Here is a 26289-nt window from a genome sequence, read left to right as displayed (position 1 = left end):
CTGGGTGACAGGTTAGCGCGTGTGCGGATGACGAAGCGGAAGTGCCCGGGCCAGAGGCGGGACCAGAGCCCTAAGGGGCTCGAAATTACGGAAGTTTTGGGCGGAGGGTCGGGTGGCTGCTGGAGTTCCTGCTGGATTTACGGCTCGGGAGCTGGGGCTGCCGCTGGGGGTCTCAGAGTCGCCAGCTTCCGCAGGGTTTGCGGTGGTGACCCGGGCGCAACTCGACGGCCCTGCTGCCGGCCTTGTCTGTAGGGGACCCCTCGGATCTCCACCATGGCGTCCACGAACACCAACCTCCAGGTACCGCGGTCTTTCTGGGCCCCTCTGGAGAGCCGGAGCCCCGCGGGGAAGGAGTGGGGGCGGGGGACGGAGAAGCGGCCGCGCCCCTGTCCCCGGCGGAGGAGGGCGGGGCCGCGCAGACCCGACCCGGGCGAAGGGGCGCTTCCCAGTGGGGCCGGCCTTGGCATCGCCTCAGCCTCACGGTCTTTGGGACTCTTGGTTTGCTTGTGAGATTGGAAAACAAAACAGCGGAGTTTGGGCCGAACTGGGCAGATCTCTCCAATCAAGAAGATCTCCAGTCTGTCCACCAGGAAGAAAGGAAAAGGGTTTTTTGTTTTTGTTTATATTTTTGTTATTGTTTTCCCCAAAGCAGTACTCTGGACCAGTTTAGAATAAGGTTTGCCTTCTCAGTTCCTTACGCTGATAAACAAAGATGTCCAGGTATCCGGTGAATAGTCCAAGAACCTTAGGTTAGAGAGAGCCAACACACCATCCCCATTAATTCATTAAGAGTATGTTCTCCCGAATTACTAAATTTAAGATCAGGGAGTATTTTAATCTGTATCTTCACTTTCCCGCACGCATCGCAAAACAAAAACAAAAACTCAGTGTTTTCTAGATACATTTCGGATTCCTAAGATAATGTTAGAAAGCGGTTATTGTTGCTTCATGGAACGGTGTGCATTGGCAAATGTTTGTAAGGCCGCCTCCCATCATCCTTGGTTCGCCCCTGGGGTCCAGAAGGATAACCAAGACTTGTAGCCAAATAGGTTGGTTAGTTTCTTACCAAGGAGTAGGACAAAGTACCCTTAAATATTGGTCTTCTGGTAGTCAAATAGGTATTTGTTCAGTGTCTGATATAAGTAACAATGATAATGTAAACATATTTCCTTAACATAGAATAATTGATTCTGAAGAAATTCCACCCAAAAGAAGGGCATTTGAATAGGGATCACTCCACACCAAGACTGGGAGTAGAGGCTTGTCTAGTGGGTCTTATCCTGAAACTCAACCTAAAAGATTATGAATGATTGCTGTCTTTTATAAAGCCTAAATGCAACCATGGCTCATTTTTAAGAATTAAGAGTAAGCTCACTATTAATATGTATGTATATTTTTTTTCCACAGAGTTTTTGTAGCCTTATATTTTGTAGCCCTATTCGGAAAATGCTGGGGTTTTGTTTTGGTTGTTTTGGAGGGTGGTTAGTGGATTTGTTGTTGATGATTTTGCTTTTGTGAATGTATTCGTTAATTGATAAAGGCTTTCCTGTGGCTATTAAAGATAATTTCATTTGTGGTACTCATCTTTCTTTTTCAACATTTGTAGTTTGATTCTGTAACCAGAATGCATTGTATGTTAATTGGATTGTTGGATGTTCTTCAGTGAGCTAGATAGAGACTGAAAAATATTAAAAGTATAGCTGTGAGAGGTAAGAAGAGGGATGTTGAGCTTCAGTTGTGTTAGTGGTTAGTTCGACTGTGGTTTTTCTCTATCAGACTTTTCAGCTTTCTAACCAAGAAAATTTTGATGAAGAATTGTTAAATGAGTAATTTCCCCAAGGAACAAAATAAAAATCTTTGTAAATAGATGCTTTTAATCTAATGCGGAATGCAAATAACCAAGAAAGCAAACAACAACAGAATGCCACCAGAATTTAAATACAATTCCATAAGATTATAAGAGAATTAGAGGTTAATTCTCATACATCCCAGAAGGGTGTATCTCACTCTTCCTAGGATAGGTAAGACATGTTTCTCGAAGGTGCTGTGATCTCAGATAAGGTAAGCACCAACTGTGATTGGCTCAGTGTGTGATGGGATCTCATTGACTCCTCAGAACAACTCTTCAAGGCCAGCGTTAATCCCGTTTCACAGTATCAGAAACTCGAACTTCTTGAGGTGGTGTGTGCCCAAAGAGAGATGCTGTAAATTAGTGTTGGGGTTAGCTTTGAACCCAGGTCTGTGTGCTGATATGCTTGTGGTTTTCTTTCCCTGTAAAATTCTGTGTACTTGAAGAAGAATGGTGAATGCTTTCCAGGAAGAGAAAAATTGCAGAAATGTAATAAAAACCTTGCAGAGAACATAAAGTAAAATCTAAAGGCGAACCACTCCTAAATGTTTGCTATCCATGTAAAACTATCCCACCCCCATCAGTCTGTCCATCCGTCTGTGTGTGTGTGTGTGCGCACAAGCATGTGCCATAGCGTTTGTGGGTGGTCAGAGGACAACTTGGGGGAGTTTGTTCTCATTTTCTGTTGAATGGTTCCTAGGAATCAAACTTAGGTCATCAGTCCTGGTGGCAGGCAGGTGTCCTTACCTACTCCCTGCCTACTGTGGCAGGTGCCCTTACCTACTCCCTACCTACTGTGGCAGGCATCCTCACCTATTCCCTACCTACTGTGGTAGCTCACTAGCCCCATGCCTATACTCTCTCCCCATTGGAGTGTTTATGCTCCTTCCTTATTTTCATATGTCTGCATGTATTTTAAATTACAATTTATTGTAATTTATGTGTATGGGTATTTTGCCTGCTTTATGCCTGTGTTCCATGTGTGTTCTTAATGCCCATGGAGGCCAGAAGAGGACATTGGATCTCCTGGAAAAGAAGTTATAGATGATTGTGAGCTACCATGCAGATGTTGGGAACTGAATGCAGGACCTCTGGAAGACCAGTGTTCTTAATCCCTGGGACATCTCTCCAACCTCTAAATTACAATGCTTAGTCAAAGTTTTATTTTGAAGGCCAGGTAGAGGCAGGCAGATCTCTGTGAGTTCCAGGACAGTCAGGACTACACAGAGAAAGCCTGTAAAACGTTTTATCTTGAGATCACATGCAGTTTTCAGAAATGATGAGAGGTATCCAGTAGACCCTTCCCCCACTTGCATGTTGTAAAACTGTGACAATAACACATCAGGATATTGATGTTGACACCCTCTGCAGGTTTTACTTATCCCCCAGTTTGACCTGTACTTCTGTGTGTGTTTGTGTATTTTCTGTGCAGTTTGGGAACAGTTTGCTCGTCAAGCCACTGAAGGCTATCTGGAACATTCATTTATGTACAAGTTTTGTGGGAACATAAATCATACCTTTTCTGGGGGATTGTCTAGGAGTGCAGTTCTTTGTTTATATTATTAGCTACATATTTTGTTCAGTAAATACAAGCCAGTTCTCCAGAACTGCAAAACCATTATACGCTCTCGGCATTCTTACCAGCATCGAAGTTGTCATTGGTTTTAATTTTAGCCATTGTGATAGGTATCTGTTTTTTCATTGTGGTTTTAATTTGCATTATTCAAATGACCAATAATGGTATGCCATCTATATGGTCTCATTGATGAAATATATTAGTTAATTGGGTTTTTTAAATGTGTGTGTGCAGCCGTGTCAGGACAGCTTGCAAGAGTTGGTTCTCTTCTACTGTGTGGGTATATTGAATCAATTAGGTTAGGTAGCAAGACCCTTTAAACTGTTAGGTCTTCAGGATCCCTGTATGTGTTCTAGTAGATGTTTCTCTTTGGTCTGATGTTTCACAAGTGTTCCCTCAGTCTATACTGTCTTTTCATCATCTTATCAGGATCTTTCAGAAAACAAATGTTTTAACTGATATGTTTTCATGTTAACATCTTTTCATTTTATACATTGTGCTTTTGGAGTTAAATCTAAGAACTTTTTTCTTTTTGGTTTTGTTTTCTAAAAGTTTTTATTTAAGTCTGTGCTCATTTTGAGTTAGTTTTTCCTGGACATACAGGATTTAAGGCAAGATTGTTTTTGTTTTTTTTGTTTTTTTTTCTTTTTTGCTCCCTCGTGGATGTCCGTTTGCTCTAACTCCATTTTAAGAGCCTACTTTCTCATTGTAGACTTGGTTCTCTATCACTTTTAAATAGTTGCTTGGCTATGTTGGTATGGTTCTATTTCTGGGAAGGTCTTCCTTTTTTAATCTCTACTGAAGGTCTTATCACAGAAGATATGAAAAGGTAGAAAATGAATTTGGGTCAAATCATCAACAAATGCCCCTCAAATACTTTCCATGTTTCTAAAATTTTATAATATTTTAATGACCTTTTAATATTCTTTGATGTGATACTATTTTGGTTTTTAATATCTGTGCTCAGTATCATTTTGGGAACCTTTCAGAACATTAATATCACAATGTTCCATACAGGATTTTATCTCTGTGTTCTGTTTGTGCTTTAGGCAAAGCAGCACCAAGGTTTTTTCAGATGCTTTAAGTTTATTTTATGTGATTAGGTCTTGTGCCTGCATAGTGCCTGTGCACTATGTGTATGCTTGGTACCCACAGAGGGCAGCAGAAGGTGTCAGATCTCCTGAACTGAAATCACAGAAGTTTATGACCTGACATGTGGGTACTGAGAATTGAACCCAGGTTTCCCAGAAGACTAGCTAGTGCCCTGAACCCCTGAGCCATGTCTTCAGTCTAACAGTACTTAACTTTTGAGAATTTCCCTAACTACTCTTAATTAAATCCACTCTGTGCCCCCCACCCCCTTATGTATGTTGCGGGGGGGGGGTGTTATTTGCTTCAAGCTTAAGATTTATGCTTTCATTTTAAGTGTATTGTTTTGCCTCCCTCACACAGAAAGCAATAGATCTTGCAAGCAAAGCAGCCCAGGAAGACAAAGCTGGGAACTATGAGGAAGCTCTTCAACTCTACCAACATGCTGTGCAGTATTTTCTCCATGTTGTTAAATGTAAGGCATGTTCTATTCTCTTTAAACCTGTACACTAGGAGGGGGAAATGGGACATTTCTAAAAGTTGAAATACAAAGCCAAGAGAATTCTAAAAATCTAAACCACCATTAAAGAGAAACTCCTTTCTCCTAGCTTTTAATACTATCAAGCAATGTGCCAGCTGTTGTAATTATTACTTTATATAACAGTATCTTATTGTGCATTCAGTAGAGAGAATTTTATTTTATGGATAGATAATCCAGCTAGATTATATGATTTGAACAACCATTTTCTGAGCATATGTTAAAAGTTATTTTCTTGTAAAAATAGGTAGGGAGGTATTACGTTTATTTAACAAATTCTTATTTGATGTTTATTATTGATGTTTGTTCTGGAAACTGGATATTCAACACTGAAACAAGTACATGAAAACCTGTAAGGTCCATCACCAATCTTATATTTAGCACCATTGGGTTATTAAAAAGTATTTAATGTGAACTTTCCTACTTAATTGTAGGGGAGAGTGTATGTTAAAACGGGGAATGAAATGTAACATTTAAGAGACATGAGGATAGTCCTATGTGTTGCCCATACTGCTAAAGTCCACATTTCAAAACAACTACAATAGAAGCTTTAATATAAAAAAATTACAATGTTGGTAGTCCACATAATGTAGGCAATTTCCATCTCTTTGTATACTTTGAGATAAAGGAGACAAAGATGTTAATAGAAATAGTTAACTATGGCTTATATATCTTTTATATCAAAGTTTTTATTCACTTCTATTAATTTTCTCTGTCAATATATGCAAGCAGTATACAGAGAGTAAATCCAGCTTCCACTTTCCTAACCCTCCAATTCCAGCTTTTAGTAATCCCTACTGTGCAGTCATTGTTGTCTGTTGTCGCTCTTGTGGTTGGTTTTATGTGAGATAAACAGTGTTTAGATGTCTGCAAATGGTTAAGGGAAGAATTTGTAACCTATAGATTGTTACTTATTGATTATGATATAATATTAACTTAGAATAACTACTATTTTGCTGTGAGCTTTTTGTTTTGTTTTGTTTGTAAACTCAAACCCAGTGTTGGCCTCCTACCCTGAGTGGAAAGAGGGCTGATGATCACTGGATACAATGAATTAGAGAAGCTTTCTCCTCCCTCCTCCAACACAGAAGTTCCTGGTTAAAGAATATACCTCTTTGATTCTTTCTCTGGATGCTGAAGAATACCATGACAGAAAACAAGTTAGGGAAGAAAGGCTTTATTCTGGTCTGCATACAGTTCCAGAGGGGATCTGGCCCATCATCGCAGGGAAGGCGAGGCAGCAGGAGTGAGTCCAGCCTTGGTTGGGATCAGGAAGTTAACTGACTACATCTCATCAACTCATGGGAAATGAGACAACAGGAAATAGAGCCAGGTTTTATAAACCTCAGAGTCTACCCCAGTGACATATTTCTTCCAGTCAGGCTCTACCTCCTAAACGTTCTGTAACCTTCCTATATAGCACCACCCACTGTAGACATTTGGATACATGAGCCTGTGGGGGCATTCCATATCAAACCACAACAAATACTAATGACATAGTGTGTCGTTCCCTTCTACAGATGAAGCACAAGGTGATAAAGCCAAGCAAAGTATCAGGGCCAAGTGTACAGAATATCTTGATAGAGCAGAAAAACTAAAGGAATATCTGAAGAAAAAGGAGAAGAAACCACAGAAGCCCGTGAAAGAGGAACAGTCAGGCCCAGTTGATGAGAAGGGGTATGTATGTATTCTAAAGTGTTAGATTTTGTATCCTATAACTTTTCACTTGTGAAATAGGATTCTTTTGTCTAAGCCAGGGATTTTCTAGCCATGGTTCATGGGCCTAAGTGGGTTTATTGCCTATTTCAATCATTAAGTTTTATTGAGACATAGCCTTGCACATCCACTTACATACTGTTATCTCAGGCAGGTTTTTTGTTTGTTTGGTTTTGTTTTTTTTTTGTTTTTTGTTTTTGTTTTTTTTCGAGACAGGGTTTCTCTGTATAACCCTGGCTGTCCTGGAACTCACTTTGTAGACCAGGCTGGCCTCAAACTCAGAAATGTGCCTGCCTCTGCCTCCCAAGTGCTGGGATTAAAGGCGTGTGCCACCACCACCCAGCAGCAGTTTTTGTCCTATAACAGAGTTGGGTGGTTACATAGAGATAGTGTGGCCAGGAAACTGGAAGCATCTACCATCAGACCAGAGTTGCTAGTCTGTGCTGACTGCACTCTCTCTCTCCTACCTTTTTTCAAGGTGTTTTCAAGTAATTGGGAAAACACTACAGTCATGACGCCAGCACACCCCTGACTGTCAGTAAGACAGTACTACTGTAGAAGTGTGTGATCTGTGAATTACATCTGACCTTGTGCACAAAGGGAAAGCGAACTCTAACAGTGTCATTAATTTTTATTTTATGCAAAAGGTTTTTTTCTCTGTGGATTTGTATTATGTCATCATGAAGAAACAACAGCATAATTTTTGAAGCAGTAAGCTCCAGGTTTTGAATGCCTTCCTAGATGCATGAGGTATCAAAAATGTAGAGAGCGTTTAGTGGATTTGTGCCCAACTCTGCTAAGCAGGGAGGACTTATTCTAGCCAGATTTGCTCTTGATGGTCCTACAAATGAGTGCCAGCATGGTTCCAAATCACATTAGGAAAATGAGATTTTTCAGTTGATGTGGCCTGGCTGGATTTGAAACACTGAGGATCTGATGAGTTCTGGAGCCTGTGATGCTCACAGTTCATGTTCTGCAAGGTACATGTGATGCCCAAAGTCATGAGGGAACTAGAGATGGAGCTGTTTAGTCAGTGCTCTCCTTCCATGTTTGTTCATGGTGAAATTTTGCCCATTTACTAGACATTGTCTATTTTAAGGATGGGGGCAGATATAAAAATTAGAGTTAGCTGTCTTAAAGTGTGTGGCAGAGTTTGAAGAAAATTAGAATCTCAGGGTTTTATATTCTCTGTTGAAATACTAGGGAATTTAGGTTAGGTTAGGTTAGGAAAACAGTGTCTGTGGCATGCCAAGAGTATTTTATATTCTGTACATACTAGTTCCCAACATGAAGTGCACGTAAAGGGAAGAATTCATCATGAGCATACAGGGCTTCCACATCTCACAGGCATCTTTTCCATTAGAGACATTGGATCTTCCCTGTCTGCTGGGACACATGCAGTATTACTGAGGACCCCGTAGTCATCTGCTGTCCAGTGGCAGCCAGACAGAGGAGAGTTGATCTTTCTTTTATACTAATTATCAGTTACAAGCAGCCGAACTCACTTTGGCTGATTTAATTAAAAGGAAAGGTGTTCTTGCAGGGATTATTTTATAGAATTTTGAGTACAGAGAATCACAGATGGGTTCCCATCACTAAGAGAAATAATTACCCAGGATTCCATTTGGGGACAGAGAATTGTAAATTCATGCCTGTGGTATTTTATGTTCAAGTAGAGATCTTGCTGTTGCCACCTCTCCCATGAGCCATTACTAGGGCTCAGAAGTACATAGAAGACCTCTGCCTCAGTTTCCTCAGGGCAAACCATGGTCTTCCCTGAAGATTTGTTCTTCACACAAGCAACCTTCACCTTGGGGGACTTCAGGTTTGCTGAGGATGAAGGGAACCTGTATTGAATGATTTGTACAGCATGAGATAGCATGAATAAGGGGTTGGAGTGTCTGTGACTCAGTTCTCAGTAGTTACTTCATCTGTAACTCTGCCATGCTACAAATAACCAAGGCTTTATCACCCAGTCATAAGTCCTGTCAAGTTTTTCAACCCTCTGATATATTAAAATCTAAAAGTTGGTAGGATTTTTCTTCTCTGTATCACTTTTTTACCCAACATTGTAGCAGGAACATTTTTCCATTATGTGTTTCTACAACATTGTTTTCAAAAGCTGTAGTGTATTTTGTGATAAGCCATTATTGAACATAATTATTTTTGTTTTTTTCCACAGTTGTACTATAGGTATGACTGTCCTTGTAGTGAACTTTAAAAATGACCTCAATGTAAATCCCTAGATGTGATATAGCGCTGTTCTAGTTTGCTTATCTACTGCTGTGCTAAAATACCATGAGCAAAAGCAATGTGAGGAGAAGTGATGTCATTTGGTTTAGAAAGTATAGTCCACCGCTGAGGGATTCAAAGGTAGGAAGGACTCAAGGCAGGAGCTTGGCGCAGAGCATGATGGAGGGATGCTGCTTACTAGCATGCTTTCCCTTGCTTGCTCATCCTTCTTGTATCGCCCAAGCTCAACCTGCCTAGGGATGGCACTGCCAGAGTGGGCTGGACCTTCCTATGTTACTAAGTAATCAAGATACTGCCACACAGATGTGCCCACCACACTGCAGTGTGTTCGAGGCAGTTCCTCAGAATCCTTCTTCGAAGGTAGTCTTGGTTAGGTCACAAAAGCTAACCAATACAAGTGGGTTGGCAATTTTTTTTTTTGAATTCCTAAGATTTTCACTAGGAAGCTTTCTCTGTTCTTGTACATTTTTATGTATTGTACCCTTTCTTCCTAACACAAAGTCCTGTTGAGTTCCAGTTTTTGCCTGGTCCTAATGTTTTTCATAGTAGCTCATCATTTTCCTTTCCTTTAAGTCCTTTATAGAGTAGTGTGGGGCACACTCCTGTGATTAGGTTCATGCACAGGTATGTCACGAGGGTGCAGGTGATCCTGACTTTAGCCCACTCTTGTCCGTTTCCAGTGTGTACTTTCCTATTGATTATTTGCCTGTTCTCTGTTTTAATATATTCTTAAAAGCATCATTTGAAACACTGAAGTAAAAATCAATTTTGATGTCAGTGTCTTTTGTTGTGTAAATATTTCAGGTAATCTTTCCTTCACTTTTGCATTGTTTATTAGCAGTGAGTGATCTTTTGCATATATTAAATTTTTTTCATTAGGAATGACAGTGATGGGGAAGCAGAATCTGATGATCCTGAAAAAAAGAAACTGCAGAATCAACTTCAAGGTTACTGTGGATTTCATGTTTAAATTTACTCTTATTGAAAATACTCATGGATTGTCTGCTTGAACAATTTTATTTCCCTCTTTTTCATCAAATTTCAAAAAATGGCTTTAGTTGCTGGTGGGTCATATACTAGATTGGTTCCAGATTAGGATTTAGTCTCAAAAGTTTCTAATAGTTAGGATTTCTTTTCTTCGATAGATTAAAAAAAAATAAAATCTGCCTTTAAAAGGATGCCATCAGGGCTGGTGAGATGGCTCAGTGGTTAAGAGCACTTAGCTGCTCTTCCAGAGGTCCTGAGTTCAAGTCTCAGCAACAACATGGTGACTCACAACCATCTATAGGGGGATCTGATGTTCTCTTCAGGCAGGCAGAGTTGTATGCAGCAGAACATGCATACATTAAATAAATAAAAATTAAAAAAGAAAATTAAAAGGCTGCCAGAAGTTACTGTTTTTCACTTATTTGCACCTTGTAAGCTAGGCAACATTGCCACTGTTGTCACACTACAAGGCCCAAGGAACAGCATGGATTAGGAGTTATAGTGATCCTACTGCCATGGCTGCCATTGGCCTGTGGCTTCATTTCCTCCCTGTTCTTTTCCTCCACTTTCCAGTTTCACAGATATGCTTATTTTATTACATTTTCTTTTCTCTTTTTATCCAATACATAGATCAAAGCCCTTTGATTCTGCTGTCCTACATTATAGTGGCATAATGGAATGGCTGCAGTTACAGATCGGGAACACTCTGATCAGACTTGCCACATAAAAGTTTTCTAGGTTTGGGCAAGTTCTCCAACCTCTCAGAATCTGAGTCCCCATCCTGAAAATGGACATTTCTTGTAGGGAAAGGAAATCAAGGCAATTCAGAGAGGTCTTAGTAAATTCTTGAGGCCTGATGATGAGCTCAGGATATCTAAAAGGGATCCACGTAATTTCTGATTTCTTTAATTGTTCTTTTGTAAGCCAGCTAATGACCTTCCAAGTATACTTTATGCTTAGGCGTGGGTAGTTTGTACTTGTACCATTAAGTCACCTAAAAAATATTTAACTAAAAAGGATTCCCATTTTATATACTCAGTTTGGTTACTAGATAGTGAGAGTGAGTTTTTGTCTGTGTGTATGTATGTATGTGTGTGTGTGCACATGAATGTGCATGTACGTGGGTGTGTATACATATCTACACATAGACTTGTACATATCACGCAGAAGTGTGTGTACATATGTGCAGAGGGATGTGTGAATGTACATACATAAATGTATATATGTGCAGGTGTACATACATGTATATGTGTGTATATATCTATACTTATATATGTACATATTGTAGAGGGTGTGTCTATGTATGTGTGTACATATGTGCAGAGGGCTGTGTGTGTGTGTTGTACATGTATATGTGTGTATATATCTATACTTATATATACATGTATACTTATATATACATGTATATGTGTGTATATATCTATACTTATATATACATACATATTGTAGAGGGTGTGTCTATGTATGTGTGTACATATGTGCAGAGGGCTGTGTGTATGTGTTATACCTTTAACTCTACTACTTCCTTCGCTTTGCCAATATTTCTGTTTTACATTAACCCACTGTTATGTAGGAAAATATTGTAAACCTGGTACATTGAAACCCATAAGCAAGAGAGCTGAGGTTTTGGGGTGTTGGTTTTTGGTTTTGGATTTATTCTTTTATTTCTACTTACGTGTGAGTGTCTATATCTGTATGAATACATGCCGCATGTGAGTGGATGCCCACAAAGGTCAGAAGAGGGTGTCAGATCTCCCTGGGGCTGGTAGTAACAACAATTGTAAATTGCCCAAGGTGGGTTCTAGAATCCAAACTTGATTTCTCTGAAGATCATTGTATGCTCTTAACACTCAACCATTTCTCCAGCCCCTAAGAATAGAGTTTTGTTACTGTTATTTGATTGGTTTGGTTTAGTGTATGTTTGTATGCTGAGAACTTTTGTGGCAATAGATACAGTCCCCGAGAGAACTTTGAGTTTATACTGCTGTACTGTACTGCCCTCCGTGATATAATGCTTACTGTGCACATTGTTGACAGTTGTACACTAAGTAGACTTTTTGACTGTAGGACAAAAAGCTGTTCTCTGTTTGTCTTGCTAGTTTGGGTTTCTCCCTGTACATCTCCCTGTGCCTGGTAAAAAGTAGATCATATATTCAATTTTGAAAATTAGGATTTTTAACAGAGACTTTTGTAAATTCCTATCAACTGTAAATCCAAAGACAACTTTTAAATATAGAAACCTTTGGAGTCTCAGTATGAAATAGTATGAATGGAGCTTTAGCCTTTCTAAGGTGGGGTGTCTCTCTCCATCTCCTTTTAAATACACACACATACACACATGAAAACAGTGTCTCACATAGGCCAGATTAGCTCTAAACTTTCCGTAGCTGAGAATGACCTAGAATTTCTGATACTTCTGTCTCCACCTCCCAAGTGCTGGGAATAGAGGTATGTGCCACCGTGCCTGGCTTTTGACCATCTTTTAACTTAATGGGTTCTTAATGGATTATTATTTTTATTTCTTCCAACCAGGAAGATAGTTCAGTCGGTAGAATGCTTGCCACACAGCATGGTAAGAACCTGAGTTCAAGCCCGATGTACAAAGGCCAGCCACGGTGACATACATCTGTCATCCTAGTGCTGGGGAGGTGAAGCTAGGTGTATCTGTCAGGCGTGCTAGCCTGCCAGCCTAGCCTGCTCAATGAGCGCCGGCTCTTAGACAAGGTGGATGGTCCTGAGGAATGGACCTCGACATAATACACACGTGTGTGACTGTACACATACAAACACATTATCATTTTTAAAATTTCTATTCGTGAAATAGTGTTTTAATATTTTACTTGTGCTTTAGACTATGGGATTTAATATATGATTGTTATTAAGATTTTCTGTTAGGTAATTCAGGAACTTGTTTGATTTTTAATTTTTTTGCATTTATTTAATTTACATGTACATATATGAGAGAGAGAGAGTGTGTGTGTGTGTGTGTGTGTGCGTGTGTGTGTGTGTGTGTGTTATGTAGAGGACAGAGGGTGACTTCAAGCATCTTCTTAGATTATCCTACCTTAGTTTTTGAGACAAGCTTTGTTATTGAACCAGTTCAGCTTGGCCGACAGCCTGTGAACTTCAGGGATCCTCCCATTTCTGCACGCCCCCCACCCCCTACCTCTGAGGTGGGCTTATAGATGTCCACCATTAGAGTTTTTACATAGGTGCCAGGGAGTCTGAATGCAAGACCCTCACACTTGCAGGTGCTTTGCTGACAGCCATTTCGCAGCACAAGAGTGGCTGCTTCTCATCTTGGACTCTTTCTTTAGTGATTTGCAGTAAAGCAGTTCTTACACACTAGAAGAATGGGAACACTTGTAATGGAAATAGCTGGAAGCGTCTTCTAATAAAGTGCAGGCTTTTTTTTTTTTTTAGTAACACTTGCTGTAGTTTTTAAATGTACTGCTTTGAGGAACTAAATCATCCCTTTAAGTAACTTTAATTTTTTTAATGATTCTGTTTAAAAGCTAGACGAAAAGTGGCAAACTCAAGAACTGTAGATGTTTAGGGACACATTTGTCTTTTCCATCATCTGCTCCTGTCTCATTTCTATCCCTTCTGACTTTCCTCTGACTTTTTCCTCTGTCTTTAGTTAAAATCACTGAAGTGTATTCTCACCTGAGAGTGTTAACAAGCGAAACCGTAAACCAGCCCTGCTGGGAAGTACGTTGATTGCCCAGGGCCGTACCCAGCTCTGATACTGTGTCACCTGATCCTTGTGATAGCCTGTCTGTGTTGCTTTGCTAGGTAGGATTAGTGTCATTGCACTGATGAGGCAGCAAAAATGTAGGCATTGAGTCCAGCCCTTAGCTGTCCAGCCACCCACCTAAGTTCCTGCCTCTTGATGATTTCTAACTGCTTCCTCCTTGCATTACTTTAGAAGGTTTTAGTACTAAGACCTTTCCCAGACGACTTTACGCTGTGGGTTTTAAATGTTGCTTTCTAGCTTGCTGAACTAGTCTTCCTCGGTTGAAAGATGACCCAATATTTTGCAGGTGCCATTGTTATAGAGCGACCGAATGTGAAGTGGAGTGATGTTGCTGGTCTCGAAGGAGCCAAAGAAGCTCTTAAAGAGGCTGTGATTCTGCCTATTAAGTTTCCTCATCTGTTTACAGGTGAAATGGCTTCTTATCAACTTTATTTAAAAGAAACCAGTGGCTAAGGTAGAGCACTGAGTTTTGACATTAGTAAATACATCTTCCCAGATATATTCCTGTTCATGTCTATATTTGTAAGTATTCATTGCAAAATCTAATTGTCAGCCAATAAGGCTTAAGGTAAATCAGTGGAATGCTACATACTCATTAAAACACAGTGAGCGTATTCATATTAAGAAATTTAAGCCCACATGATAATTTGTTGAAACATGTCCACATCTATTATAAGTATCAGAAAACAAATTATAAAAAACGTAGAGTATGAGTCCATGTTTATGAAGTAAATATGTATTCTTAGAAGTAAATGTCTATAGACTTTAAAATGCCAGTAAGGGCCTAGAGAATACAGTTACAGGTTAACTTTACCCTCTGAGTTTTATCTGAATTTGTGCAGTAGTCACGTGTTAGTTTTCAAAGTGTTTCCAGTTTTTAAAAAGAGGAGTTAATTAATTGACTGCCTCAGATGGAGTGCACATCCTGTAGGGACAGAGAACACCATCCTTAACCCTCTGAAGAGAGGTCTCCTGACCCCAGCACCTGGGGATATGATAGCTCTGGTTCTAGCTGCAGCGTAAGTGACCATCTGCACTGTGCTGAACTGTTTTTTCATGTCCTTTTTGTGACTGGTGACCTCTGTGCCTGTGATAGGACTGTACCCACAGTCTAACACAGAGGTGTTTTATTTTTGTTTTGAAAACAAGTTGGTTCATGTTGCAAACTGAACAAGTTCAAACATTGATGTCACAGAGAGCAGATACAGCAAAGAATCTGGGCTGCATCTCACCTACCTCACTCTAGGGGGCTGCTTATAGCTCAGTCCTCAGGACACACAGAGGGACATGGAGGACCCTATAAGTCAATGTGTCTGTGTACTGGCCTTCCAGCTCAAGGTAGCATGGCATTTGCCTTCCTGCCTGCTTCTTCCCCAGAGACTTCTAACAGAATAGATTTTACCTGTATTTGAGCTTCAAGTTTTCTTGTTTACTTTTACTTGATTATAATTATTTTTAAAACTACTTACTATCTATGATGAATGAAAGAAGTGTCTATCAAACATATTTAAAAGGTAATCACTTAAAAGTACATATTACCTAAAATCATTTCCTATCATACTAGTGTTCTGTGCACCAACTGAGCAGTACAACATTGACTTAGAGTAGTGTGCATTTAAAAGAGAAAAGTGGTAAAATTCTGAAAGTCAAGTAATATTAATCTAGTTTTTCATTAGTTATCTAGGGACAGACAGTTCTACAGACACTAGGTACCTATCTGCAGTTTTTGTAGACTTTTAAATTTATTCTATACATCATGGTGTATTTTAGTCAATACTATAATTTCTGATTAGCCAAATTAAGGCACAAAAGGTTGATTTCCTATCCCCTCATTTCTTTTAAGCAGAAGTAGGATTTACAATAATAGCTCCCATATCATTACCCAATCTTTGAAGCTGCTGATGGTAGCACTGGCTTGTGCTTCCTGGTAAATCAGGAACTCCTTAGAAATCACAAGTCCCCCAGACTGTGAGTTCATGCCTTGTCCTTCCTCCACAGGTGATAGAAGCAAGTCTTTGCAGCAGCCCTGCTCTATGGCTGCAGTTTTCCTGTATTAGTCTAGTTTTGAGCAGTACTCTTTAACTGAACTTTCTCCCTGGGGAGCAGAGATCCTTTTGTCCATCTGTTTCTCACAGTGTTGTCTCCATACATTGGCTGAGCAGATGAATGAGCAAGTAAATGAACTTTCTGTCCAATGAAGCAGTGAATGCACTTCTGATAATGTTTCTAGAAGAGCAAGTTATATGCACTGAAGACATATGTTAGACTTTTTAAAGCTATCTTTTTATTTTACTGATAGCTTTCCAATGAAGACCTTTTTACAGTATTTTTCAGTGTGGCTAATGTCTGAAGTAAGTGAAATGAATAGTCTTGAAATTCTCATGTCTTTTTTAATACAATTGTAGGAAAGCGGACACCTTGGAGAGGAATCCTATTATTTGGACCACCAGGAACAGGAAAATCTTATTTGGCTAAAGCTGTTGCAACGGAAGCAAACAACTCAACATTTTTCTCAATATCTTCCTCTGACCTTGTGTCTAAGTGGCTAGGGGAAAGCGAAAAGTGAGTGGTGCATTGAAAGTCTTTACGTTGGTCCCTGGAGGCTACGGTAACTTAGGCTGTCTGTGGTTAATGGGTTTCAAGTACCTTTCCTAAGAACTCGGGGGCCAGGGGGAGGGAGCATGTAACAGTAGGTATTCATCTCTTGGTCAAGCTCTGGACCAGGCTAGGAATTTATTTTGTAGGAAAAAAAAATAGTAAGTATGTGTATGCGTTTGTCCGTGGTCATGTGGGTGCTTCTATAACTCAGTGGACCGTGTAGTTGTAATTTATCATTCTCTACCCCGACAGCATGACTAGGCCTTAGGTGTGCATGGTTCTTAGAACTCCTGTGCATTGCTTTGATGGGGGCCTTTAGTGCCGTTCAGGAGCTGAGCTTTACTTACTCTTCGCAGACTGGTTAAGAACTTATTCCAGCTTGCCAGAGAGAACAAGCCTTCTATCATCTTCATCGATGAGATTGATTCTCTGTGTGGTTCCAGAAGTGAGAATGAGAGCGAGGCTGCACGGAGAATTAAGACAGAGTTCCTGGTTCAAATGCAAGGTAGGATTGTTGGATTCTAAGACACTTTCCAATTCTTTTTTCACTATTAGTGGGAAAGAATTTAAGCAGAATTTCTCTAAAATGTTATTATTTCCATTACTGTTTTTGTTTTGAGAGAAGGTCTCACTGCTTAGCCCTGACTGGCTGTTAACTTCCTACAGAGACCAAGATAGCCTCACAGTGATCACCTGGCTCTGCCTCCCTAGCACTGACCTCTGCACCATCACTCCCTGCAGGAATCTGTCATGTTTTAAATTATCTTACAGGATTCACAAATGTTATTAGTAAGGAGATTAATATCTCTACTAATTTACCAGGCGCTTCATGAAAGAACAATTTGAAAAGAATATTAATAGTATTTGTCTGTAATTTAGGGTATTTGCTTCTTCAGATGATTTGACTGAGACCTGTGCAACATGGTTCTTGTTTAGTTAAAGGTTTTGTAAAGGTGAAGATGAAGCACGTTACTGTTATGTAAAGCACTGCCGTTCTTAGTGGAACATACAAACGGGGTGTGTGTGTGTGTGTGTGTGTGTGAGAGAGAGAGAGAGGGAGAGAGAGTTTTTCTTTTTTAGCTGCAAAGAATGAAATTGGGTCATTTGCAGAAAAATGAACATAACTAGAGATAATCATATTAAACAAACTAAGTCACCCTCAGAAAGACAAATATCTTATTTTGTCTTACTTGTAGTTCATAGATTCTATGACTATGTAAACTTACAGGTATCTATATGGTATCAAAGTTAAGTCAACTGCCTTGGGGAACAGAGGGGGCTCATGGGAAGGGAGAGATGGGATGCTGCAGGAGAATATGCTGAGTGCCTTCCATGCTTCTTTAAAAACATCCCTCTGCAGCACTGTCATCCATAGTGAGGATGCACCAGGGACTCTAAAAAAGAAAGTACCGAAGTAGTACTTTAAATATTACCTATTTTAATGCAGGAGTTGGTGTGGACAATGATGGCATTTTGGTTCTGGGAGCTACAAATATACCCTGGGTTCTGGATTCTGCAATTAGGCGAAGGTATGATGATAGATAAACATCTTATTGCTAACTTTTGGTGTAGCAATAGATGATAATTTCCCTTTCCTGTATAAGAATTTACTCTGATGGCTTTTTGAAAATCAATTATTGACTTCTAGCCTTTTTTGTGTCCTTGTGTTGGGCAGGAGGAATTGCTTATTTGTGTGCCTGCTATAATGAAAATAAGTGCTCTCTATACTGGGGCCTTCCACTTTGGAAAGAACATTGCTTGGCATCTATGCTTAGCTTTATTTTAGTAAGTTTAAGAGGAATGATGCTTCAAAATTGACAAACAGTTTTGTATCTCAGTGAAAATCTTCATATAAAGTTTTGCAAAATGACTTCTTGTTGTTTACTCTGTAACTCAGGGATGTACCCTGACTCAGAGCATCCCCCCTACTTCAGCCTTCCACATGCTGGGATTATGGGCATGAGCTACCCTGCTTGCCTAGGAAGATAGATTTTTAGTTGTAAAAAATAAGAGATTTATGTCTGATATGGGCAAAGTAGCAACCACCTGAATACCAGCACTTGGGAGGAGACAGGAGAGCCAAGAAGTCAAGGTTATCCTTAGCTTTGTAGCAAGTTCCAGACCAGCTCGGACTGTGTGAAACCCTGTTTAAAACAATAGCAAGTCTTCTTTGTAAAGATGCAAGTTCAGCTATAGGAGCAGTATGTAGATTGTTTACAGCTCCTCAGCTCCCTGAAGCATTCTTTAGTTGCATAGTAAAAAGCAGTTCAGTACATACCACTTTTATCCCCTTCACTTAGATAGCACCTGATACCTCCAGAGGAAATGTGTTAGGTAGGTTAGAAAGCCTGATTCCAAAGGAAGGCCAGCTAATAAAGGTAAGGTAAGAAAAACGTTTAAAAATGTCACTGCCCCAGGGGGTCTGGAAAACTGTCTCTCACTGCTTCCTCTCAGTTTCCAAATGCTTGAATTTAATGAAGGCAAGTAAAAATAGTAATTACGTATAGTACAGGATTATTCAGAATGAACTCATAGTAAGAACATTTTGTATAATGTCTATTTTGAAAGATTTTAAGTAGTTTTACTATTTTGAATTTAGAGAATTATGGTAACCCTTATTTTGTATTATGAATCATTACTTTTCATCACAAGTTCCGAATGCAGTCTTGTAAGATGTGCTTTTATGCTTTAAATTCCAGACATAGAAACAGCCACAAAGGACCCAAAAGTTGTGTGAGAAAGATTAAACCCCTCAAAATTTGTTTCCTGACTATTTTGCTTCTAATTTTAGTTTTCAGTATATTATAGATAGTCTTCCCTCGAGGTAGGTAGGAATATGTGTATGCATGAAACACTTAAATATATGTGCATTTAACTCTGATCTTATTCACCCTATCTTAGTATAATAAAGACTATCCAACTAATCATGTGGGATTTTTCTAAACATGCTAATTTTACATTGAAATTAAGCCTATATGCTTTACATCATCTGTATAATTTCTTTTATTTTAAGATTTGAGAAACGTATTTATATTCCTTTGCCCGAAGCCCATGCCCGAGCAGCCATGTTTAGACTGCACTTGGGCAGCACTCAGAACAGCCTCACAGAAGCAGACTTCCAAGAACTTGGGAGAAAGACGGATGGCTATTCAGGAGCAGATATAAGTATCATTGTACGGGATGCACTTATGCAGCCTGTGAGAAAAGTTCAGTCAGCTACTCACTTCAAAAAGGTAAGAAGCATTAATTGACCCTGTCATGTACTTTTTAAGTGAAACTTCAGGACTGTCCCTGGCTTATTTTCCAGAGAAGTTGAAATGGCTTCAGTGTTGTATGATAATGTAATAAATACATTCCTGCTGCATTGAAAATATTTTCTCCAGTGAAGATTATTCACGGTCCTAAAGATCGTGGTTTTTTAAGAAGTAATGTGAGGCATTTCTGAGTCATTCTGGTGGAAGTGCAACAGCTCACATGGATGAGAGTCTGCTTTGGGCATAGCCAGAGCAACTGGGAGCAGAATCTGCTACATTTTCACCATATCATACAAGTAGATCCAGTACATGCTTAGCCTGGCCTTTCTATGTCCACACTGTCAGGCACTGTGCTGTGTCAGAGAGGAAACAAGAGGTACAGTGTTAGTAGTGAATCTGGAACTTGGGTGCTAACACACACAATTCCGTGTATTGTAGTTCACAGAGGCAAAGGTATGATGGAGTGTATTTCAGAATCTGAAGTCACGATTGTCAGCCTTTCTGTCTTTCCCATAAGAATGCATTGAGCTATCTGATTGGGGTACCACTTGGTGAGAAGATAATAGTCTTACTATATAATTCTTATTGTTGTTTCTTAAATGGAGATAGCACTCTTTGAAGAATTACTGTAAGGATCTTGTGAGATAATGTTTACACACAACACTAATGATAGTCCCTGACTATTCACTGTGTGCCCTCCTCAGCCATTTCCTCACTAATGTGTAGTGCTTTTGTACAGTAGCAGCTTGTTAGAGAGAAATGCAGTTCAGGATTAAATATATGCCATAGCCATCATATTTTCTTTTAAATTCCCTTTGCACTTAGAAACTAAATTCTTAGGACCTCAGACTTTTCTTACCTAGAATTTGTTACTTATTTCTACATATCGGTACCAGGGACCTCATATGTGAACATGAAGCCAGGTCTTAATATCATAAAGGTTAAAGCAAGCATAGGTTTAAAAATCATAATTAGTAATGTATCTTAATTGTACAGATTAGTGACTTCACTGTGACATATGCATCTCGTGGATATGTTCTTTATGATCTCATTAGCTTTAACACTAGGGCTTTGGATTACCATCTGCAGTAGATATTTCCATGTTTCCATCCTTCTACTTTTGAAAATGTTACAACTAAAAGAACAGACATATTTGCCTGTTTATTTCAATTATTGGTACAGTGTCTAACATACTAAGTCTGAGCCCAGAGTTCAGTCAGGATGTAATCAGCCAAAAATAAAGACAGAAATCCCTGGTCTCATGCAGGTTGAGTAAAAATATAGACATAAACTAAATGTGAGTGTGTATACAGTAGGTTTGTACACAGTTAAGGAAGCCAGGGTATATTTTACACCTATTCCAGTCTTGAAATAAAGGTGATCATCATGAAATAGTCTTGAAAGCAACCGTCTAAATATATATATATATATATATATGCTACTTTGTAACAAAGGTTTGTTTTCTAGATATTGCTAAAATCTTGCTTTAAGTTGCGTTTCATGAAGTCACATAGCCATTATTAAGCATGTAATTTTATTTCAGTCCTAGTTTTATATTGCTGTGATGAAACAATATAACCAAAAGCAGTCTGGGGAGGAAAGGGTTTGTTTATTGGCTTACAGGCTCTGATGATACTCCATGGTAAAGAGAAGTCAGAGCAGGAACCTAGAAACAGAAACTGATGCAGAGCCATGGAGGAGTACTGCTCAGTGGCACTCCTTTCTAGAAACACAGGACAGCCAGCACAGAGGTGATAGCTCCCACAGTGGGCTGGATCTTCCCACTCAAGTCATAATCAAGAAAGGATCCATGGACTTGCCTATAGACCATCTGATAAAAGCATTTTTCTCAATAGAGATTTCTTCTTCACAAATGATTCTCCCTTATGTCAAGTTGCCAAAAAGCTAACTAGCACAGTGTGTGTATGTCTTCTTAGTTCCTTTTCTATTGCTCTGAAGAGACACCATGACCAAGGCCAAGACAGCTTATAAAAGAAAACATTTAACTGAAAGCTTGCTTGTATTTTTCAGACGGTAATTTCATGACCATCATGGTAGGTAGCATGGCAGGAGGCAGACAGGCACGGCACTGGAGCAGTAGCTGAGAGCTTACTTCTTATTGGCAAGTTTCAGGCAGAGAGAGCTTGTCCTGGGCTTTTGAAACCTCCAAGCCAAACCTCAATGACACACTTTTCCAACAAGGCCATACCTCCTAATCCTTCCTAAGCCCTCTGCCATCTGGAAACCAAACCTTCAAATATATGAGACTGTGGGAGCCATCCTCATTTAAACCAGCACACGTGGGTTTTTAAAGTTTAAGAGAGAGACCTAAAGATTGAGTAATTTAAGACTAAATAATCCTACACAATATCTCAAGCTTTCTTTCAGGCATGGAAAAGAGCAACTTGGGAGAGTTTTGTAATGTTTGTTTTGGTCTATAATGTAACTACCACTTAATAAGCATTACAGGAAGAAAAGGGTAGCCAGAAGGAGCTGTTTCTTTTTCAAAACTTTTCTTTTTAACCCTAGTTTATTTTTCCTCATATATTCTATTTTTCCTAGAGTAAACATTTTAAATACAATCTAAAAATTAATGTATTTTGCCGCAGACTATCCCCTTTTTGGGTCTCCTATCTGCATGAAATGGGTCTCTAGTTGCAGGTGCACAAGGAGTCGGTGAATGAATGACAAACAGAAGCTACACACAAGATTGTGTAGAATCTGAATGCAATTTGACAAATCAAGCATCAGACTTTTATTTTGTTTTTGTTTTTGTTTGTTTATTTTGAGACAGGGTTTTTCTGTGTAGCCTTGGCTGTCCTGGAACTCACTTTGTAGACCAGGTTGGCCTCGAATTCAGAAATCCGCCTGCCTCTGCCTCCCTCTGCTGGGATTAAAGGAGTGCTGGGATTAAAGGTTTGCGCCACCACCGGCTGCATCAGACTTTTTATACTGAAGAAAATAGAGAAGTTAGGTGACACATCGGCCAGGTACAAAGAGGTTACTGGATTCTTACACAAAACAGAGGAATGCAAACACGGAAGGACTGGCAGGAACCAACTGGGATAAAATTCAGTGTTTAACAACTGGGATCCAAAACAGCTCTATCTAAGGTCCACTTGATCTTAGAAGCTAGGGTCAAGGGCTTCGTGCCCTTGCCATTGTTCTTATTCTAGTCTATTGTATAGTCCACCTTCCCCCTAGACCATTGTAAATACTTGTGTANGGGTGTAACTCAGCTATCTATAGTTCTAAGTATCTACTCTGGTTCCTTCTTAGATCACAAACTTCCTTCTTCCTAGATAATGGTAAATTCCTGTGTAGGGCATTGACTTAGCTATCCATGCCCAAGGACTGCCTAGAATCTAGCTTAGCTATATGTCAAAAAATCAATCCTTAGGAGCACTGTAATAAAGCAATATTAAGGGAAAGCACACAGATCTGTTTACCAACTAAAGCAAGGACATTGGAAAATTCGTTATACAGGATGCCACGATTCCAAGAGAGTTTCCATGAACTTTTCGCCTTGGGACAGTGCCCAGGTTTTCGGCGCTTGTCACTGCTGGAGTGGATGTAGCAATATTTTTAACTTTTCTGTTAGTGACCACAATCTTAATTCTTATTTCATTTACTCAGATGTATTCAAGTTACTATCATTACAGGTTCGTGGACCCTCAAGAGCTGATCCTAACTGCATTGTAAATGACCTGCTGACACCCTGCTCTCCGGGAGATCCTGGGGCTATTGAAATGACATGGATGGATGTTCCTGGAGATAAACTCTTGGAGCCAGTTGTTTCCATGGTGGGGCATTTTAAATTTTTATACACTAATTTGTCATTTCATTTCTATAGCACTAGAGAATGTTATGATCAAGCTACTGTATTTAATACTTGAAGAGAATTGTATTAATTTTGTTTACATGTAAAAATAATTATCTAAAGGTGTGATACTTGTGTTAATGAAAAGGTTGTATTTTGAAAGCACAATTTTCTCTGACTTTAAGTCATCCACAAAATTCTCACATATGTTGCATAAAATATTGTTAGGACTTAAATAAAATATGAGTTTTGCCTTTGAATCGCACCTGTTTAAAAATAACCAGAAACATCAACTCTTGTATGATAGTATTGATAGAAAGTATTGTTTTGTTTTACTTTCTTAGGCTGCATAGAAAGTTTAAATCATGGAGTTCTTTACATTTTTAACTGAAAACATTAACCTTTTTCTCAAATACTGTATAAGACTTTGGGAACATTTTTTTTTTTTATTGTGTGTACGTTTACATTGTAGAAATTAAGTAACTTCACAGGTTTATTTTGTAAGGTGTATCTTTAGAGAACTATGGTGCTGCAGAAATCTGTTTGGTTACTGATGAACACCCAGTGTCAAACAGCTTTGGCCTTAGCTGCCAGTTTTCAGAGTGCTTTGTAGCAGGCTGGACAGGAGCATCAAGAGAGGAGACTGATGTGCTAGTGAGCAGACAGTCTGCTCTGTGTGTGTGTGTGTCTGTATAAGGACACAGACTCAGTACTTGTCTGAGTATTCAGAAGTCCCGTTGACTGCAGTTCTTCTAAATGAGATTATTGTTTTAAGTTTTTATGTTCTGTGCTGATTTGAAGAATTCAGAGTAACTTACAGTGGTTCCTTTTTTCATTTGTGATGTAATTTTATAGGAAATGTTCATTTTTAATGACTTTCTGATGTTAGTGTATTTTCACCATTTCACTCTTAGTTTTAACTTTAAAAAGTATTCTCATTGCTGTTCCATTTAAGTACAGCCAAGTGACTTACAGAAATATATTTTTGTAGTAATAAGGAGTACAATTTAAAAAGGAATATAGTGATACTACTACAAAATGTAGTTTATAGTTTTCATCGGAAGGAGTAGAATAATGTAGAGGAGTTTACTATTATTGAATGCTAATAGTCTTGACTTTCAGAATTCGATACTTTAGTTATAGAATTCCACAGAGACTGTGCTAAATTATCAATTGCTTGTGCAATTACCATTTTTCTTCTGGGTTACAATTGGTGTGAAATAGACCTCTTGTTGAAGATAAAGAGTTAGACCAGGAGTGAGATGGTGGCTGGACTGTGGCCTGTCTTTGTAGGAGGTAGTGAGCATGGTAGGTAACAAGGGAGCAGGAGGAGGAAGTTGCTGCTAGGAGCTCATAACACAGCACATTTTCCTAGGCAACTGTAAATTCACAACGAAGAAGGACATTTATACTGTATTGAGTCCATTGTTAATGACCTCTTTCTTTTCTCTGACAGTGGGATATGCTGCGGTCCCTATCCAGCACAAAGCCAACAGTCAATGAGCAGGACTTGTTGAAGCTGAAGAAGTTTACAGAAGATTTTGGCCAGGAAGGCTAACACAAAGACAGCAAGAACATGTTTATGCTGCATTTCTTCTCTTTTGTAGGTATTTTGCCTTTCTTGGATGACATTCAGATTATTTCCAGCAAAACTCGTTTACCCAGGGAAACATACATGTCACTTGAGTGTTCCTAAAGTCTGTGTTGTCCTTTTCCTTCACTGTCTGTTAAATTCCCTAATTCACAAACATTGTCGAATTGTAAGGAAAGCAACAATGGTATGAGTAACAGCAGAGTGGGGGCATCAAGGAGCCTCGCCCGGCTTCATGGACAGCAGCTAGGAGTCTCATGAGTACTTGTTCAAAGAGCAAGGCCTTTTTTCTTTTCTTAAAAATGAAATTGAAACAGGGCTAAAGCTAATGGTATATAAATGTCTTGAAAAATCTTTAAGCATTTTATCAATGTAAACTTACTGCTTTATTAAGAATTAAGAATGGTGGAATCTTTACTCTCAGGGATGGGCAGCAAAATGCAGAGCACTGATGAATTTGGGGTTTGTGGCACAGCCAGTGCTCCTGTTGAGTTTGTAGTGGGCTAGTTTCTCCTGTATAGATTAAAGTGATTCATTTAAAGCAGTGGGCTTTTATAACTCCATGACTCCTTCCACTGTGCACTCGAGACTTTCTAAATCAGTAGTCATCTTTGCCTTGTCTACGTCAGTGTCTTTTATAGCCAAGATTGACCAAAAGAGGTAGCAAACAAGTATGCATTTTTGGAGAATTGTCATGAAATACTGTAATGGGAAACTTTAATAAGAAAATGACTTTCTTCTGGACTTTGGGATGTTTCCTGTGGATGATGTGGGTATGTGTGTACATATATATACATAATTTTTTAAATATTAGCGAGAGTCATGTCTTTCACTTTTAAGTTCAGGGAGCGGTTTGTTCTAACCACACAAACATTCTCAGTGTGGTATTTCATGGAGCTTTAGAGACAAACTAATGTCTCATTACATAATGAAATATAAACATACCATTGTGTTATTTTAATGTCTTCAAATACATGATCTGAGGGTGTATGTCACATACTTGTGTACCAACTCTTAGTTGTGCCTTGGACATTTGCATTGCCTACCTGCAAACAATTACTAGGTTAACTAGAATTGCTATGCAGTTCTACCTTGCGAGTGCTACACGGTAATTGCATTTTAAAGTATATTTGCACATTTTACATGCTATGCTATTTGATTGCCTTTGGGTTTTCTGTACAGACTATTTTTGTTGATATTCAATGAAAATTATAGGCTTGAAATAATACTGTTCCTATGTGAAGTAAATTACTATAACCTA

General features: G+C 39.1%; 1 protein-coding gene across 1 annotated transcript; it reads left to right on the top strand.

Moving 5' to 3' along the window:
• On the top strand, positions 1–26289 carry Vps4b (vacuolar protein sorting 4 homolog B). Its single transcript, XM_021169137.1, has 11 exons — positions 1–300; positions 4878–4989; positions 6573–6729; positions 9901–9968; positions 14052–14171; positions 16171–16327; positions 16720–16868; positions 17811–17892; positions 19377–19596; positions 23280–23420; positions 24894–26289. Exons 1-11 carry the CDS (start codon positions 274–276, stop codon positions 24993–24995), a joined length of 1335 nt encoding a protein of 444 aa, XP_021024796.1. The 5' UTR covers positions 1–273; the 3' UTR covers positions 24996–26289.

This window comes from Mus caroli, chromosome 1, assembly GCF_900094665.2.
Source record: "Mus caroli chromosome 1, CAROLI_EIJ_v1.1, whole genome shotgun sequence".
Taxonomy (NCBI): Eukaryota; Metazoa; Chordata; class Mammalia; order Rodentia; family Muridae; genus Mus; species Mus caroli.
The sequence above is the reverse complement of the archived record's forward strand: the minus strand, read 5'-3'. Positions and strand labels throughout refer to the sequence as shown.